Below are 19,202 nucleotides of genomic sequence, written 5' to 3'. Positions count from 1 at the left end.
GATAGAAAGGGAAAAGGGTAGCAGGGGGGAAGAGGGAAGATAGAGAGAGGTGTTGGAGAACGAAAGAAAGAGAGGTAAGAGAAAGAAAACAAGGGTGAGAGAAGGTGAAGAATACCAATGAGCAAGAGAGAGAAAGAGAGAAAGGAGAGAGAGAGAGAGGAGAGAGAGTGAGAGACAGAGTGAGAGAGAAAGAGAACGAGAGGAGAGAGAGAGAGAGAGTGAGAGGCAGAGAGAGAGAGACAGAGTGAGAGAGAGACAGAGAGCGAGAGGAGGGAGAGAGAGAGAGAGAGAGCGAGGGGAGAGAGAGAGGAGAGAGAGGAGAGAGAGAGAGGAGAGAGAGGAGAGAGAGAGAGAGGAGAGAGGAGAGAGAGTGAGAGAGAGAAAGAGAGCGAGAGTAGAGAGAGAGGAGAGAGAGAGAAAGAGAGGAGAGAGAGAGAGAGAAAGAGAGCGAGAGGAGAGAGAGAGAGGAAAGAGTGAGGGGGGAGAAAGAAAGAGGCAGAAGCAGACAGAATAGGGTAGAGATGAAGAGAGCATAAGATAAAGGTCAGTTAATATTATTCCTGTAACGAGCATGTTTCGCAAGCCAACTCACACTGCTCTCTAAAGCCTTGCAAAGCTCAGCAAGACCCCTCAAGATTGACATGGAAATTGGATGTCTATCCATGTCCTGAGGACTTTGGGAAATGCATTCAAAATCAGCCAATAGGGGAAACAGTGAGCACTATTACCTAAGTAGGCTTGGGTTTTGCTAGGAAGCTGTGGACGCGGGTGGTGGAGGGGTGCAATCCCATGACTCTGGAGATGAAGGTGTGGATCCCCGTCATCATTTTTTATTTTAACCCCTATCCTAAGCCTTAACCCTTACCTAACCATTTGGAATGAGTTCCTTAACTTAACCCTTAACTTCGAAATGTGATGTTTGGAGGAACTTCAAAATGTGATGTTTGCAATTAGACTGTGAGAGCTTGTTGCAAAGCTCTTAGATGTATTAATATCACTTAATGCAAAACAGTGATCTTTGTCAGTGTCTTTAATCCCTGTGATGTGAACAGCATGCTCCTCTCTCTCTGTCTGTCTGTCTGTCTGTCTGTCTGTCTGTCTGTCTGTCTGTCTGTCTGTCTGTCTGTCTGTCTGTCTGTCTGTCTGTCTCGGTCTGTTTGTCTGTCTCTCTCTCTCTGAAAGCAAGAGTTTTGTGCCAGATATATCCATGGAGAAAGGTAGTATGGAGTGCACAGAGGCACTCTGGCTAACAAGAACACAGCTCTCCACTTAGTGATAGGCCACTGAGGAACACAAGTCGAGTCTGGGTCTGCTCTTCAACTCCTCCTCCCTTTCTCCTTCTCTCTCACTCTCTTTCTCTCTCTTCCTCTTCTCTCCCATTCCCACCATCTCTCCCCCTCTCTCTCCCTCCCTCCCTCTGGCGACAGGGTTGTGTAATGTCAGGGCCATCAGATAGAATGTCTTCCAGGCATGCGTTGGCTGGCAGGCAGTCATTTGTACAACGGCCGTGCTGCTCTCAGTGGATGACCCTATACACTACGAACTGAGCTACACTGACAGTGCTAGGACACAAGGGAGACTAGAGACTGGGAGAAGACAGATTTTTAATAACTCTGTGTGTGGAGGGGTGTGTGTTTATGTGTTTGTGTGTTTACATGAACTTGTCAACATGTCATCCACACCCTCCTCTCTGCTTGCAAACATGTGCTGATATGTCTAATCGAAGCTCTATTAGCATATAATGAGGGTAATTGCAGTATTATCTTGAAAAGCAGGAGGAACTGTTAATGTAGCTAAAGCAAATCATCATCTACCCTAATGGCTCTCAACCCACAGTGAGTCTTAGACTGCTGTGATGGATCTGCAGGCTCTCCACTAGACTGCTGCTCTTGGTGTGATGATAGTGTAGTGCAGGGATCATCAACTTGATTCAGCCGCGGGCCGATTTTTTTCTTGAGCGGATGGTGGGGGGCCGGAACATAATTAAGCAATAAGGCCTGAGTGGGTATGGTATATGGCCAATATACCACGGCTAAGGACTGTTCTTATGCACAACGCAACGAGAAATGCCTGGATATAGCCCTTAGCCGTGGTATATTGGCCATATACTACCATCCCTCAAGGTATTGCGACAGTATTATGAACTGGTTACCTACATAATTAGAGCAGTGGAAATAAACATTTTGTCATACCGTGTATCCGGTCTAATGTTTTGGGTAACCTTCCACAAGCTTCCCACAATAAGTTGGGTGAATTTTGGCACATTAATCCTGACAGAGCTAGTGTAACTGAGTCAGGTTTGTAGTCCTTGCTCGCACACGCTTTTTCAGTTCTACCGACACATTTTCTATAGGATTGAGGTCAGGGCTTTGTGATGGCCACTCCAATATGCTGACTTTGTTGTCCTTAAGCCATTTTGCCATAACTTTGGAAGTATGCTTGGGGTCATTGTCCATTTGGAAGACCCATTTGCGACCAAGCTTTAACTTCCTGACTGATGTCTTGAGATGTTGCTTCAATATATCCACATAATTTGCCTACCTCATGATGCCATCTATTTTGTGAAGTGTATCAGTCCCTTCTGCAGCAAAGCACCCCCACAACATGATGCTGCCACCCCTGTGCTTCACGGTTGGGATGGTGTTCTTCGGCTTGCAAGCCTCCCTCTTTTTCTTTCAAACATAACGATGGTCGTTATGGTCAAACAGTTCTATTTTTCTTTTATCAGACCAGAGGACATTTCTCCAAAAAGTACAATCATTGACCCCATGTGCAGTTGCAAACCGTAGTCTGGCTTAATTTATGGTGGTATTGGAGCTGCGACTTCTTCCTTGCTGAGCGGCCTTTCAGGTTATGTCGATACAGGACTCGTTTTACTGTGGATATAGATACTTTTTTACCTGTTTCCTCCAGCATCTTCACAAGGTCCTTTGCTGTTGTTCTGGGATTGATCTGCACTTTTCGCACCAAAGTATGTTCATCTCTAGGAGACAGAATGTGTCTTTTTCCTGAGCGGTATGACGGCTGCGTGGTCCTTGCGTACTATTGTTTGTACAGATGAACGTGGTACCTTCAGGCATTTGGAAATTCCTCCCAAGGATGAACCACCAGACTTCTTCCAAATTCGTGCGTGTGTGTTTATGTGTGCGCGTGTTTATGTGTGTGTCTGTGCATTGACCAGCACTGATTCAACTGGGGAAGCTTTGGCATGGTAAATGACCAATTGCGACAACTTTCCATCTATCAAATTAGCAGAGTTGGATATCTATGGTATTCTGATGAGGTCACAAAGGAACAATGACATTATTCATATTTATTTATTATTTATTATATTTATTATAACCATTCTTAGATGACAAACTGCCTGTACACAAGCTAATAATGGTAAATCACTAGCTCCTGAGGAATAGTGCTACATTGTTAACACACCACAAAGTATGGTACACTAGTGATGTAATGTAGAGTAGATGTCAGTGGTGTTCCCCAGGGCCTCATGCTTGGACCACTGCTCTTCATTATTCACATCTCTCAACTGAGTTCCAGGCATAAATATACAATATAAACAGTGTTATATTTTATTATTAGGTTCCACACCTAGGGTCATTCTATAAAATGAGCGCCTTTTGCGTCCCTTTGATATTTTAAGTAGAAATTGTTCAACACTATTGAGTTTTAAAAGCCTGTTATAATAAATGAAGTGCCCTTTACTACAGACCATATGGAGAATTCAATAAATCGGAATAAAAAATAAAGACCTGCTAAAGTGCCAAAATTCAGCATTTTGACATGTCCCTCCGTGCAGTGACTTCTAGGTAGATTTGAACCCACTTTACCCCAACATTTCTCTAAGTTTTCACCATCATTGAAAAGCCCTAGTTATTATGTTGCTATTTATTATTATTATTTAGAGCTATAGATTATTATTTATTTAATGTAATTAGTGATTCATTTGCATCTGTCCCTCATTTAAGTTCAACCCTGTTATGTGAACTGAACTCTTGTTTTAATATGGTGAAACTATTCCTTTTAAATGTTTTTTTTCAAAAGAAACATTGAACATCTAATAGTGCAATCCTAGTGTAAAAGCAGGTGAGCTGGTTCTACTCTTCTTGGCCCTTTTCCGATGTGGAAAACTGAGCAGGTCGAGTATAACATGTCAATCCTGTTACCCATAGATTAACAGGTTAGAAATGTTTGAACAATTCAATATTTTATGCTTGCATTCAATTGCCCCTTCCTGTTACACACAACAAGCTTCCATTCCCCCTGTCTCATGGAAATGTATAGCTGACTTAAGAGGAAATCATCAACCCTGTTACGCACTTACTATAGTCATTTTTATTTAACATCTTGAGATGGGAAAACATGTTTTTATGAAGTTGAACATGTTCAAATAAGATGAAATCAAACGTTTTTTAGGGACCAAGTTACACTTCCCAAAAGGCACCATATTGATCGAAAGATGTAGTAGTAATGTAGTGCTGTAATGTACTATAATAATGTAGCATAGTAATGTACTGTAATAATGTACTGTAGTAATGTCATGTGGGTTCTTACCTGTACAGTGCTCTACCTCCTATGGTTGCCAGATTGGAGAAGACACTCAGGTCTGTCATGTTCTCTGGCCACGACTGGATGTTCAGGAAACCTACAGGGACACAACCAATCACATACCATTTCAACAGGAACACAGCCAATAACATCACTGCTAATATCGGTGATGTATTACCAGATACACAGCAAATCCTAACACACACAGGAAAACCAAGGTAACATGAGACTTTAATGAATGTAACATAGTGAGCCACACATGTTGCTAGTGGACAAGGCATTGTGATACCTATTTATAGCCTTTATTTAACCAGGTAAGTTCTTGAAAACACAAGATCTTTATTTACAATAAAGACCTTCCCAATACCTCCCTGTCATGAGTGAAACATGTCAGGTATACATGACCAAGAAGATATCTGATATACAAATATTTTTGCATTTCCTATATCTGCCTCTGGGCAATAAATCATTTAGCAGGTTGAATGAATAGCTGAGTGGATGACCATGGATCATTTAGAACTTTTAATAATGGATGAAAATAAATGAAATATTTAGAGTTGAGGGGAGCAATCACGTTCTAGCCAGTTGAGGACAAAAATAATGAACATATGAGGAAGAGTGGAGAGGGGCTGAAAAGTTATACAAAGACCAAGGATAACGCAAAACACACAATTACTTTAACATTGAAAACTCCAGACGGCCGCATATTTCCAAGGATACATTTCATAATAGTTTCAAAACTGATATTTTGATTGGATTTAATCAAATTCATTACCTTGGAAAGGGATATGAGAGGAAGAATGTTGTCTAACTAATTAAATGTATGTGGCTCATATCAGCATGTGTTTGCATCCCTGATGAATGCATCTCCCGGTCTGATGATGTGAGATGACTTTCTAAAATAACGTTGTTTCTAAGTTGTTTACAAGAGAAAGATTACCTTCAAGTCTGCCTTAATCATTCTACAGGCATATCTCCTGTTCCTCTCCTGTTCCCCTCCTGTTCCTCTCCCGTCCCTCTCCCGTTCCTTTCCCGTTCCTCTCCCGTCCCTCTCCCGTCCCTCTCCCGTTCCCCTCCCGTTCCTCTCCTGTCCCTCTCCTGTCCCTCTCCTGTCCCCCTCCTCTTCCCCTCCTGTCCCTCTCCTGTTCCCCTCCTGTTCCCCTCCTGTTCCTCTCCTGTTCCTCTCCTGTCCCTCTCCTGTTCCTCTCCTGTTCCTCTCATGTTCCTCTCCTACATCTGAAATGGCACCCTATTCACTGTATAGTGCAGTACTTTAGATCTCTGTCTCTCTTTGTGGCCCCTTCACATGTCAAATAAGATGGCGCCGGAGAAGAAGGCAGACGTTTCCCGTGACCCCAGCCGATTGTGTTTTTTTGCGTTGTTTGTAACTTATTTTTTAACTTATTTTGTACATAAAGTTTCCGCTACCATCTCTTATGACCGAAAATAACTTCTAGACATCAGGACTGCGATTACTCACCACGGACTAGCAAAATCCTTTTTTTCCTTTCATGACTCTAACAAGTCCGACGTAAAGGATATATTGCTTCCCCTGGAACAGGCCCCGATCCCCGTGATCTGCGTGAAGAGGTGGCAGAGAAAGAGGGGCCGAAGGTCGGGCTGCCTTCTGAGAATTCGTAGGCGATCGGATAAACCCCCACTTCCATACATTCTGCTAGCAAAGAGACACACCTCTGCTCCCTTCATCTTACCCAAGTCTGCCGTCCGGTCTTGACGATGAATAGAAAAACCTGCGAGATGTATATTATCCATGTCTCGTTCAGCCACGACTCTGAGAAACATAGGATATTACAGTTTTTCAGGTCCCGTTGATAGGATAGTCTCGAACGGTGCTCATCCAGTTTGTTCTCCAGTGACTGCAGGTTCGCCAACAGAACAGAGGTCAATGGCAGGCTATTTGCTCGCCGACGTAGTCTCGCCAGGATGCTGCCTCGCCTTCTTCTCTTTTGTTTCCGCTCTCTTTCGATGCCGCTTCCTCTTCCGAGGCTCACGGATTAGGGCCTGGTCCGGAGTAAGCAGAGTGTCCAGAGCTGCCCGACTCATTGAAGTTGACATTTTCCAAATCGAGGTTAGTGTTGACTGTTCTGATGTCCAGAAGCTGTTTTCAGTCATAGGAAATGATGGAGGAGACATTATGTACAAAAAAGTTAAGATCAGCGTAAAAAACCACACAGAAGCCCGTAAGACAGCTGCTATCCGCTGCAGTGTCATCCTATTATATTATTATTCAAAGTTATTGAAGTATTAATTACCAGAAAGTTACCATAGATTGCTACATATTAACTGCTAATGACAAAATTACTGAAGATTCCAGTAACTCTGGTAAATTACCGGTAGCTTTTGCAACCCTAATCAGGGCCCAAAATGCTCTGGTCAAAAGTAGTGCACTATCTAGGGAATAGGTTGCCATCTTAGACGCTGCCAGCAGCCATCTAGCTCAGTGTATGTGACTTTCAATGCCTTTTATTCAGATCAGTGTAAGGAATGTCTATCACCTTACCCACATTTCAGCACAATTGCACATTTGTTTCTCTCGACTGCGATGAGTTCATTTCCGTTAACTCTCTCAGAGTGAAAAAGACATGGGAGGGGCCTCATTATCAGATTTTTTTGAATATGTTGTTTTAATATCTATGTTTCCTCATTGATTGATAAATTGATCTTATGCTATACAAAGACAAATGACAAAACCATTCTAATCTAATCAAATCTGTAAGGGGTTGGACTTATTGCATCCGTTAATGAGATGGTTTAGGTAGTTTTGTTTGTTAAGTCCTTCACTATAGCAATCATTTTGAGTGCAGTTTGTGGATGATAAATATTCCAATTGTTGGATATCCTCCCTCTGGCTAAATTCCAATAGGAATTACTAATCACATCACTCTGACTTGCAGTCTGATGTTGCCCATGAGGCATGATTTTAAGACCACAATAACTAACTAAAGGCCTTACACATTGTATAACATGTGGTCGAAAGGATTTACTTTTAACTGAAACACACTCACTTACGCAGTCACTTGGTGAAGGCTTCAGTAATATAAGTTACTGAATGCAACAAGCATGTCTCTGTCACTAACCAACACAGTCATTGGTGGGTATCTCTCACATTCACTCGAAAGGCATGCTGGGAAATATGCAGATATGGCTTTACACCCTACAGTGTTAAAACACCACCACCAGTGTATAGCGTTTAAAACCGAAATGCCTTGTGCTGAATAAACATGTTCATGTGTTTAAAAAGTGTCAAAGTGAATAAACATGTTCTGGTGTTTACAATCTAAACACTGTGACACATTTTCATTGACATTCTAAATGCCTTGACGTGTTTAAAAAGTGTTAATGAAAAGTGTTTAGTTATGGGTTCAGATCGTAAACACTTGGTTTTACAGTGTATAAGATGAACCCGAATCAAACGTAAATTAATAAATGCATCACAACTTGCTTTCCATGGCATTAGCATTCATGGATGCAACCTCCAACATAACATGGCAATAAATATACTATTTGAGACATAAACAAATCACTATCCAGAGACTTATAAAATAAATGGTATATTGTATAACGAGTGTTAGTTATGGATAAAGGGCACATTCACTGACATAGAGAGAAACATGTCCTCTGACGTCACAGTAGCTGAAGCAGCATTGTGATCTGAAGTTCAGGGCCTTTAACTGATAGAGTTGCATCCCAATGACAACCTATTCCCTTTACGGTGTATTACTTTCCACCACTATTTCCCCCTCCTCTTCTTCTTCCTCCTCTTTCTCATCTCTACACCTCTCCAATGGTCTCTCCTTAAGTGGCTGTTAGTTTTTTCTGAGAGGAGAGATGGAGAAGAGAGGTGGGAAGAGAGGAGAGGTGGAGGGTGCTCCATCGCTTCATCTTCCTAATGGTGCTAACGAGGGCCTGATGAGTACCTTCCTGCCTCCCTGTGCTAACAGCATTAGGCTAACAGCAGCATTAGCCATTAATCAATAGGTAAGACAGGGTACAACAGGTCCCAATGGGATCCTGCATCCAGCTTGACTGTAGTCTATAGGGAGTTCAGGTCTCACTGTATGTGTTGTCCTCCTTATCCCATCTCTCCTCAGTTTATTATCCTCTATTTCTCATTCTTCTCTCTCCTTCTATCTCCCCACGACCCCCTCTCTCTTTGTCTCTCTCTCTGTGGGCTGTGGGCAGTAAATGTCTGGTGAAAGGATAGAGTCAGGAGCAGGTTAGAAGCAGGCAAGAACCGCTAGAGAAGAGTAGAGTGGGGATTTAGGTTCACTGAGAGCCACGTTACTGGCGCATCCATGCGAAAAGCAAATTACCCAGGATTGCCTCACAGAGAGGAGGGCCACATGCAACAGTCCAAAGGTTAAGAGATAGAAACATCGATGATTAGAGTCAAATCCATGTACTGGGAACCTCACTTATTCTGAATTGCTTCAGTGGATGGCAGACTGACCGTACTCTATAGATAGGCCTGCCCTGACCTCTTAGAAGTAGAAAAAAACAAGTGCTATGTTTTGGAAGAATACTTGGCAGGGGAAGAGATGTAGGGTGAGATGGTTACCTCCTAGACTGACTGTCCATCTGAGAGCTATAGCATTCAGAGATCGTAACCCCTACGTCGGATCAGAATGGGTGACGTGTTTGTGTGTGCGTGTGTGTGTGCATCGATGCCTGTGTGCGTGTCTGTTTGTGTCTGTGTGCATCGATGCCTGTGTGTGTGTGTGTGTGTGTGTGTGTGTGTGTGTGTGTGTGTGTGTGTGTGTGTGTCTGTGTATGTGTGTATATGTGTGCGTGCGTGTGTGTATGTGTGACGGGGTTGATGGCTCGGTGGAGAAGTCACAGCACTGACAGCTCTTAGAGGTGACGGGTGACACAGGGTGTCATGCATGACCACAGGGCTACAGAGTAAAGGCAGCTCCTGTCTCACCGTTTGCTTCCCAAATGGCAGTCTATTCCTTATATAGTGCACTACTTTAAAAAAAAGGGAGGCACACATTGGCTGTACCAGCTCACCTCCTGTCACAGGAATGAAGGGATAAGGGGGTGGGTGACACTGTAGCGGAGGAAAGAGACGTTAATTCCGTACGTTTGAAAAGGTACAGAGGACGTTGATATATAACTTCGTCGGCGCTTACTAAAAACAAACAAATAAAACAATGGCACAGCACTGGAACTCAAGAGGCCCAGAGCCAGAGCACGCTGCTTAGACCACTGACCATGTCAGTTCACAATTCTCTATCAAGGAGGGAGAGTACTTGATGATATTTAGTGGAAACAGTGCATTGTTTTTAATTATTTTGTTGTAAACCTTACCCAAACCATTGCCCTAAACTTAACCACTCAGAATTAATAGCTAAACTTAACCCTTTGAGTTGTTTCTGTTTTAACCACGTGTGATTAATTGGTCAAAAATCAAAGTTCATCTAATTAAGGCACATTTTGAAGTGAAAGAATGAGATCAGGTTGAGGAGGATAGGGGAAAGGGGATTCACTCTACATGAATTTATACACACACATACACCCACCCACCCACGCACTCACACACGCACGCACACACGTAGAGCTGGGAAACTGTGACAATTTGAAACTGGGAGTTGTAGGTCCCCATGGGAGAGGGAAGAGATGGAAGAGATAGGGAGACCCTCATCTCATCTTGTATTCATCATACACATTCAGCCTTTCTGTCTTTGGTCTACGGTCTCTGGTGGGCACCAGCAAACACACACAAGCCCCCTCTGTACTGAGTGAAAGTGTAAGAGAAGGGACACCATGCAAATTTGATGAGGGGAAAACCAAATGATAAAGAATAATTTAAAGATGCTTGGATAGGGGCTGACCAGTAGGCCTACATGATATGTACACCGAGTATACAAAACATTAAGAACACCTGCTTTTTCCATGACATAAACTGACCAGGTGAAAGCTATGATCCCTTATTGATGTCACTTCTTAAATCCACATCAATCAGTGATGAAGGGGAGGAGACAGTTTAAAGAAGGATGTTTAACCCCTGAGACAATTGAGACATGGATTGTGCATGTGTGTCATTGAGAGGGTGAATGGGCAAGACAAAAGATTTATGTGCCTTTGAACGGGGTATGGTAGTAGGTGCCGAGCGCACAGGTTTGTGTCATGAACTGCAACGCTGCTGGGTTTTTCACACTCAACAGTTTCCTGTGTGTATCAAGAATGGTCCACCACCCAAAGGACATCCAGCTAACTTGACACAACTGTGGGATGCATTGGAGTCAACATGGGCCAGCATACCTGTAGAATGCGTTTAACACCTTATGGAGTCCATGCCCCAAACAAATTGAGTCTGTTCTGAGGGCAAAGGGGGAAGGGTGTGCAACTCCATATTAGGAAGGAGATCCTAATGTTTTGTATACTCAGTGTATATTCAACCAAGCATGAGAAGAGAAGAATGGTATCGGAAATGTTCATTGGATCTTTGTTCTTATCAATTGACTTACCTGTAGAAATAAAGGTAAAATACGTGTTCAATTTAATTTTATGTTTCTCACCTGTAATCTCCCTAACAGTCCGAAACACATTCAGTTTCTCTGGATCCAGAGCCTCAATGTTGTGGTACACATCCCTGTGAGAGGGGGGGGGGGGTGAGAGAGAGGGAGAGAGAGAGAAAAAGAAAGAAAGAAAGAAAGAGAGAGGAAGAGAGGAGAGAGAGAGGAAGAGAGGAGAGAGAGCAAGCAAGAGAGAGATGAAGAGAGAAAGGAAGCAGGATGGGAGATGGAGAGAGTGGAAAGGGAGAGAGAAAGAGAGAGAGTGAGAGAGTGAGAGAAAGAGAGACAAATATAAACATAAAGCTGTCAAGTCACACACATAACAAGTGTTTATTCTGTATTGCAGGGAGCTCCACTGTGCTCCACTGTGCTCCTCAGTACTCCTCAGTACTCCACTGTGCTCCACTGTGCTCCTCTGGCTCTGTTTAGAGGAATAGCTGGAGGGGTTTCATGGTCTCAGGCACTGCAGTCACTGTACCGTGGTACACCCACTCTTCCACTGTGTATATTGTACACAACTAGCAACAGCCTGCTAAGATGGCTGACATGAGCCTGGATTGCAGATGGAATAATATTGAACATGCTGACCCCCATAACAAGGACATAACACTCGATGCACTGTGCTATACCAGTAAGGTACTGTTTACTCTTAGGCACCGAAGCCATTATATGTGCTGTTATTACTAAGTACCTGAGGGAGTCTCTCAATTTACCTGGTTAGCAGGGTTGGGGTCAGTTCCATGTCAATTCAGTCAATTTTGGCAAATAAGCTTTCAGTTTATTTCCTGAATTGAGTGAATTGAAATGGAACTGACCACAAACACTGGTGTTTATGTAGCCAATGTGGAATGTCTAGCTGGATAGCTATATGTGCGCCAGTAACGTCCATCGTTGACATCACCCACTCTGAGACCTACGGTGCCTTCAGAAAGTATTCATACCTCCTGACTTTTTCCACATTTTTTGTTACAGCCTGAACTCAAAATGGATTAAATTGATTTTTTCCCCACACAATAGAACAAAGTGCTAAACCCCTTAAGGACAAAATGAAAACATGTTTTTAGAAATGTTTGCAAATGTATTGAAAACAAAATACAGAATATCTAATTTACATAAGTATTCACACCCCTGGGTCAATACATGTTAGAATCACCTTTGACAGGAATTACTTTCTGGGTCTCTAAAAGCTTTAAACACCTGGATTAGCACATTATTCTTTTTAAAATTCTTCAAGCTCTGTCAAGTTGGTTGTTGATCATTGCTAGACAGACATTTTCAGGTCTTGCCATAGAATTTCAAACTGATTTAAGTCAAAACTGAAACTTGGCCAACATTCACTGTCGTCCTGGTAAGAATCTCCAGTGTAACTATTGTCCTTCTGAAAGGTGAATTTGTCTCCCAGTGTCTGTTGGACAGCAGACAACAGGGTTCTCCTCTAGGATTGTGCCTGTGCTGAGTTCTATTCCGTTTATTTTGATCCAAAACAAAAACTCCCCATAACATGATACAGCATACCCATAACATGATGCAGCCATCAAATATGAAGAGTGGTACTCAGTGATGTGTTGTTGGATTTGATGTTGGATTTTCCCCAAACATAACACTATGTAAATCAGGACATGAAGTTAACTTCTTTGCAATTTTTATTGCAATTTTACTTTAGTCCCCTACTGCAAACAGGATGCATGTTTTAGAGTATTTTTATTCTGTACAGGCTTCCTTCTTTTCACTCTGTCATTTAGGTTAGTATTGTGGAGTAACTACAATGTTGTTGATCCATTCTCAGTTTTCTTCTATCACAGCCATTTAGCTCTTAATGTCACCTTTGGCCTCATGGTGAAATCCCTGAGCGGTTTCCTTCCTCTACGGCAACTGAGTTCGGAAGGATCCCTGTATATTTGTAGTGACTGGGTGTATTGATACACCATCCAAAGTGTAATTAATAACTTCACCATGCTCAAAGAGATATTCAATGTTTGTTTTTTACCCATATATCAATATGTCCCCACCTTTGCTATGCATTGGAAAACCTCCCAGGTCTTTGTGGTTGTATCTGTGTTTGAAATTCACTGCTCGGCCTTACAGATAATTGTGTGTGGGCTACACAAATCAGGTAGTCATTCAAAAATCACACTCAATTGCACAAAGAGTGAGTCCATGAAACTTATTATGTGACTTGTTTAGCAGAACTTATTTAGGCTTGCCATAACAAAGGGGTTGAATACTTATTAATTCAATACATTTCAGATTTTCATTTTTAATTAAATTGTAAAAAGTTCTAAAAACATAATTCCACTTTGACATTATGGGTTATTGTGTTTAGGCCAGTGAAACAACATCTCCATTTAATACATTTTTAATTCAGGCTGTAACACAACAAAATGTGTACAAAGTTAAGGGTTGTGAATACCTTCTGATGGCACTGTAGAAGTAGCTGTTTCCATCACTTCGCAAGGGCCTTGGCTTCTGTATCATTACAGGAAACACAGATTCGAGGGGGAGTTGTGTTTTTAGAAACAGAAGGTACGCTACATTACCAAAAGTATGTGGACACCTGCTTGTCGAACATCTCATTCTAAAATCATTGGCATTATTATGGAGTTGGTCCCACCTTTCCTGTTATAACAGCCTCCACTCTTCTGGGAAAGCTTTCTACTAGATGTTGTAACATTGCTGAGGGGACAGATGTTGCGCGATTAGGCCTGTCTCACAGTCAGAGTTCCAATTCATCACAAAGGCGTTCGATAAGGTTGAAGTCAGGGCTCTGTGCAGGGCAGTCAAGTTCTTCCACACCAATATTGACAAAACATTTCTGTATGGACCTGGCTTTGTGCACGGGAGCTTTGTCATGCTGAAACAGGAAAGGGCCTTCCCCAAACTGTTGGCACAAAGTTGTAAGCACAGAATCTTCTAGAATGTCATTGTATGCTGTAGCGTTAAGATTTCCCTTCACTGGAACTAAAGGGCCTAGCCCGAATCATGAAAAGCAACCCCAGACCATTATTCCTCCTCCACCAAAACAGTTTTACAGGCACTCTTCATTGGGTTGTCCTGGCATCCACCAAACCCACATTAGTCCGCCAGACTGTCAGATGGTAAAGCATGATTCATCACTCCAGAGTCTAATGGTGGTGAGGTTTACACGAATCCAGCCGACACTTGGCATTGTGCATGGTGATATTAGGCTTGGGTGCGGCTGCTCGGCCATGGAAACCAATTTCATGAAGCTCCCGACAAACAGTTATTGTGCTGACGTTGCTTCCAGAACAGTTTGGAATCTGATAGTGAGTATTGCAACTAAGGACAAACTATTTTTACGCACTACGTGCTTCAGCACTTGGCGGTCCCATTTTGTGATCTTGTGTGGCCTGCCACTTCGCGGCTGAGCCATTGTTGCCCCTAGACGTAACAGCAGTGACAGTTGACCGGGGCAGCTCTAGCAGGGCAGAAATGTGACAAACTGTTTTGTTGGAAAGGTTGAAAGTCCCTTTGAAAGTCACTGAGCTCTTCAGTAAGGCCATTCCACTGCCAATGTTTGTATATACAGTATGGCGTGTGTGTGTGTGTGTGTGTGTGTGTGTGTGTGTTTTCTGCTCTCACCCTTTAATGCCAGTGATGAGGAAGACCAGGTTTCCATTGATCTTGGTACAGTTGGTGAACTTGTCTATGTTGCTGGAGTCCACAGTCTGGGCTGACTGCAGACTGGCTGTACCTATACCATCACAGGCTAAAACAGACAAGGAGATGAAGATGAAGAAGGAGAAAAATGACTTGCTCAAAATGTCCACTGATGTTCAAGGGAAACAGGTGTTCTACTTCATTCCAACCACTTCAAAACGCATCCAGTACACTCACATGGATCAGACAGTCACAAAAGACACACAGAGGTTGTAGAGGTTGGAGCAGTGGGTAAGCCATTGTCATACACAACCACAACCACAGCACAACCACAGCACAAACACAACCACAGCACAACCACAGCACAACCACAGCCACAGCACAACAACAACCACAGCACAACCACAACCACAGCACAACCACAACCACAGCACAACCACAACCACAACCACAACCACAGCACAACCCCAAATACATCCAATCAACCAGATGAATATACTGGATGTGAATGGTAGTGGGATAAGGCCCAGGACAGTGCAGGATTAGGGTACCTTTTGGACAGATATCAGTGCAGGATTAGGGTACCTTTTGGACAGATATCAGTGCAGTATTAGGGTACCTTTTGGACAGATATCAGTGCAGGATTAGGGTACCTTTTGGACAGATATCAGTGCAGGCGATGCACATCTTGATGCGGTCATTTTCTACTTCCATCTTGTTGCTGGGACAAGCCCTCACACAGGAGCTGTGGTCCACCACAAAGTTATCTGGAACAGCATACACAGAGTTAACCACGGCATGTGTCAGATCACTTGCATGATAACAGACTCTCACACTCAGGTATTGATATATGAAGGGACAAGTACAACTGTATGACTGACTGCCATGGAGCTACACTGTAAATGAATGTCTACTTTATGCTTGTGAGACTTGAAGGCAGTGAACAGTTGTAAAACGTTTCCTCTGCTGCTGTTCTACTGAAGATGACTCATCTGATTAAACACGTTCCTTGTCCTCTTTATCTTGTCTTATTGTTCTCTCCAGGTGAGACCGTATTTTCTCTACTGCTTTGGCTGGCATGATATCTGATAGTCTGAACTGAGGAAGGGAGAGTTTAGGGACACACAGACACATCAAATGATTGATTTGCTCGCAACCTCAGGTTTAGAGATGGACACCTAAATTGCATGGGTCCTTGTGGCAGGCCATCTCCAGAATACCATGGTATAGTGGCCTGGTCTACAGTAGTGCATTAGGGAATAGGGTAGAAAGGCTAGCAGAGCTCCAAGTGGAAAGCCAGAGTTACAGATCAGAGCGCCTAGTGCAGTGCCTTGCAGAGTGCCGGGCACACGCCCCACTTCAAAAGACCACAAAAAGACTCCATTGCTAAAAAATAACGTGTTAATGATGTACTTTTCTTCTCCCTCACTCTGCACCCATTCTCCTCTCCCTCCCTCCCATCCCCGCCTGCTACCCTTCCCTCCCAGAACCCCATCATCTTTGTCTTTGTAGGGTTGTATCTGGCATGTGAGCCAGAATAACTCCCAACAGTGTCTTGAAATCTGTACAAAACACCCACTCATCCTGGCTATTTAAATCAGCACCGAGCGGAGAGAGGAGAGGACAGGTTATTTAAATCAATCGAGGAAATGGCTTCTTTAAAGGAAAGGGAGGATGAAGGGGAGATGTGAAGAGGGTGCTAAGTAGAGATGACCAAGGAAGTTTCTTTCTGTGTTCTTCTGGGAAAAAAAGTTCAGACTTAAAAACAGGAGGGTTGAGAAATTAATCAATATCCTGAGGCCCTTGGTAGTTCATGAGCAGGACCAGCCAGCTCTGCTCAGCTAATGATGATGTTTCAAGGCCTAGGCTGTTTGAATGGTGTCCTTCTGATCTGTGGCGGTTAAGTGTTTATGGCAAGGAGAGTGTTTGTATGTCGGTGTGTGTTATATGTTCAGAATATGACAGAGCAGTTTATCTTCAGGGTATTTGGTTTGTACAGTGGGATCCGAAATTATTGACACCCTTGATAAAGCAAAAATTACTGTAGAAAATAAACAATTCAAATACTGAGCTATATTGTACGCAACAAAAAAAACTATACAATTGCTCAGAGAAAGACATTTTGTTCGTTAAGTAAAACATTTCTTTCTCAAAAAGGTAGGGGTCAAAATGATTGACACCCCAGTTTTCAATACCGATCAATACCTCACATTGCGAGGATAACAGCACTGAGCCTTTTTCTAAATGTTTTATGAGTTGGAGAACACATTGGAAAGGATCTTAGACCATTTCTCCATACAGAATCCCTCCAGATCCTTGGTATCTTTTGTCTGCGTTTATGGACTGCCCTCTTCAATTCAAACCACAGGCTTTCAATGGGTTTCAAGTCCAAACACTGAGATGGCCATTGCAAAATGTTGATTTTGTGGCCTATTAACCATTTCTTTGTGGATTGTGATGTGTGCTTGGAGTTATTGTCTTGTGGCCAAGTTTCACCCACCTGGCAGAGGCAACCGTGTTTTTGTCAAAAATGTACTGGTACTGGGTAAAGTTCATGATGCTGTTGACCTTAACAAGGGCCCCAGGACCAGTGGAAGAAAAACAGCCCCATAACATCAAAGATCCACCACCATATTTTACTGGAGGTATGGGATTCTTTTCTGGACATGCATTGGTGTGCATGGCCAAATAGAACTATTTTCATATCATCCAACAAGTCATAACATTGAGTTTTCCTATTTTTTTATATAGATCTTTTTTACATGTATTGAAATCAGTAACTCCCCCAAATGTACTCTGCATATTTAATGACTCTAAGACCAAGAAAATGTATTTAAAATAGATAATTGCTAATAGAAAATACATAATTGTATGTTCGTTAATGGCAAAATATGGTAATGAGACAACAATGAAATGTAAACGCCTGGAGTTTGCTAAAAGGCATTGGCACTTGGATTAGAACTGGTGCTTTGGTCAGATGACATGAAAAAAAAGCTCTTTGGCCACGCCAGTGGTGTTGCAAATATCATCAAAATATTTATGTTATTTTGCTTCCACTGGTAAAACACATGTTTTATGTCCTGTTATTTCACAAGCATGTGTACTGTATGTTGTTGTGTGTGTGTCATTCCTTACGTGGGCACTTCTTGACGCAGAAGGCTCCGTAGGTGTACTTGGCTCTGGGGTTGCTTTCCAGCTGGAAGGTGGTGGGGTTGTATACATGGGGCTGGGGGCACTGGGTCACACACGCCCCGCTGTCGTTGAAGTTGGTGCAAGCCTGTAGATGAAACACACACAAGTACGTGTGCGCACACACACAGACACACATATTAGTGCTGAGTGCTCATGGAAACACAGTTAGCACATTGTGGTTTCCAGCTAAATAACAGTCCTTAAAGATTGTTTTTGTCACTGGCAGCCCTATGCTCTCCAAGCAAGCACATGATCAAGTAACTGGTATGTAGCTGTAAACACAAAGACTGTTAAACACTACACAGACTTAATGGGTGACAAATGGCACCCTATTCCCTGTGAAGCACACTACCTTTGATAGGGCTTTGGTTAAAGACATAACTATATAGGGGATAGGGTGCCATTTGGAATGCAACCCCAGAGTGTTTTTCCACTCTGAAGATAGCTCAGGTGTGAATAACATGAAAACCATTGATTCAAATCCGTGTTGAAAAAGTAATATCAATAGTTAGAACTCCCAGTATCTAATTAAACAGAAAGGAGAGCCCAATACATCATGAAATATAACACAAACTCTGGAAATAAGTTAGATCCAGAAAGGATAAATGGATAAAGAGAGGGAGAAAGAAAGAGAACGAGAGAGAAGATAGGGGAGGGAGTATAACGGCTGATTTCCTCTTCGTCTGAAGAGGAGTAACAGGGATCGGACCAAAATGCAGCATGGTAAGTGTCCATGTTTTAATAGTATAAACTGAACACAAAAGAATAGAAAATAACAAAGTGAATATAAACAAAACAGTCCCGTGTGGCACAAACACTGACACAGGAACCACTGTGCATACAAGCCACATAACATAGACATTCACCCACAAAGGCTACCTAAATATGGTTCCCAATCAGAGACAATGACTAACACTTGCCTCTGATTGAGAACCATATCAGGCCAAACACAGAAACAGACAAACTAGACATACAACATAGAATGCCCACTCAGATCACACCCTGACCTAACAAAACATATAAACATACAAAGCAAACTATGGTCAGGGCGTGACAGAGAGAAAAGAGAGAGAGAAAAAATGTAGACTACCGGTCAAAAGTTTTAGAACACCTGCTCATTCAAGGGTTTTTCTTTCTATTTCCTAGTTTCTACATTGTAGAATAATAATGAAGACAACAAAACTATGAAATAGCACATATGGAATCATGTGGTAACCAATAAAGTGTTTAAACAAATCAAATCATATTTCACATTTGAGATTCTTCAAATAGCCACCCTTTACCTTGATGACAGTTTTGCAC

General features: G+C 42.5%; 1 protein-coding gene across 1 annotated transcript in view; it reads right to left on the bottom strand.

Moving 5' to 3' along the window:
- erbb4b (erb-b2 receptor tyrosine kinase 4b) overlaps positions 1-19,202 on the bottom strand; it is a 181,736-nt gene that overhangs the window by 108,111 nt on the left and 54,423 nt on the right. Inside the window, exons 5-9 of the mRNA XM_036974796.1 lie at positions 17,844-17,985; positions 15,362-15,475; positions 14,691-14,817; positions 11,094-11,167; positions 4,558-4,648 (exon numbers count right to left, since the gene is read on the bottom strand). Of these exons, the coding sequence (XP_036830691.1) occupies positions 4,558-4,648; positions 11,094-11,167; positions 14,691-14,817; positions 15,362-15,475; positions 17,844-17,985 (548 nt within the window). The remainder of the gene's footprint in view (positions 1-4,557; positions 4,649-11,093; positions 11,168-14,690; positions 14,818-15,361; positions 15,476-17,843; positions 17,986-19,202) is intronic.

Source organism: Oncorhynchus mykiss, chromosome 3 (assembly GCF_013265735.2).
Source record: "Oncorhynchus mykiss isolate Arlee chromosome 3, USDA_OmykA_1.1, whole genome shotgun sequence".
Lineage (NCBI taxonomy): Eukaryota > Metazoa > Chordata > Actinopteri > Salmoniformes > Salmonidae > Oncorhynchus > Oncorhynchus mykiss.
Note: the sequence above shows the minus strand (reverse complement) of the source record. Positions and strands in the feature narration are given on the sequence as shown.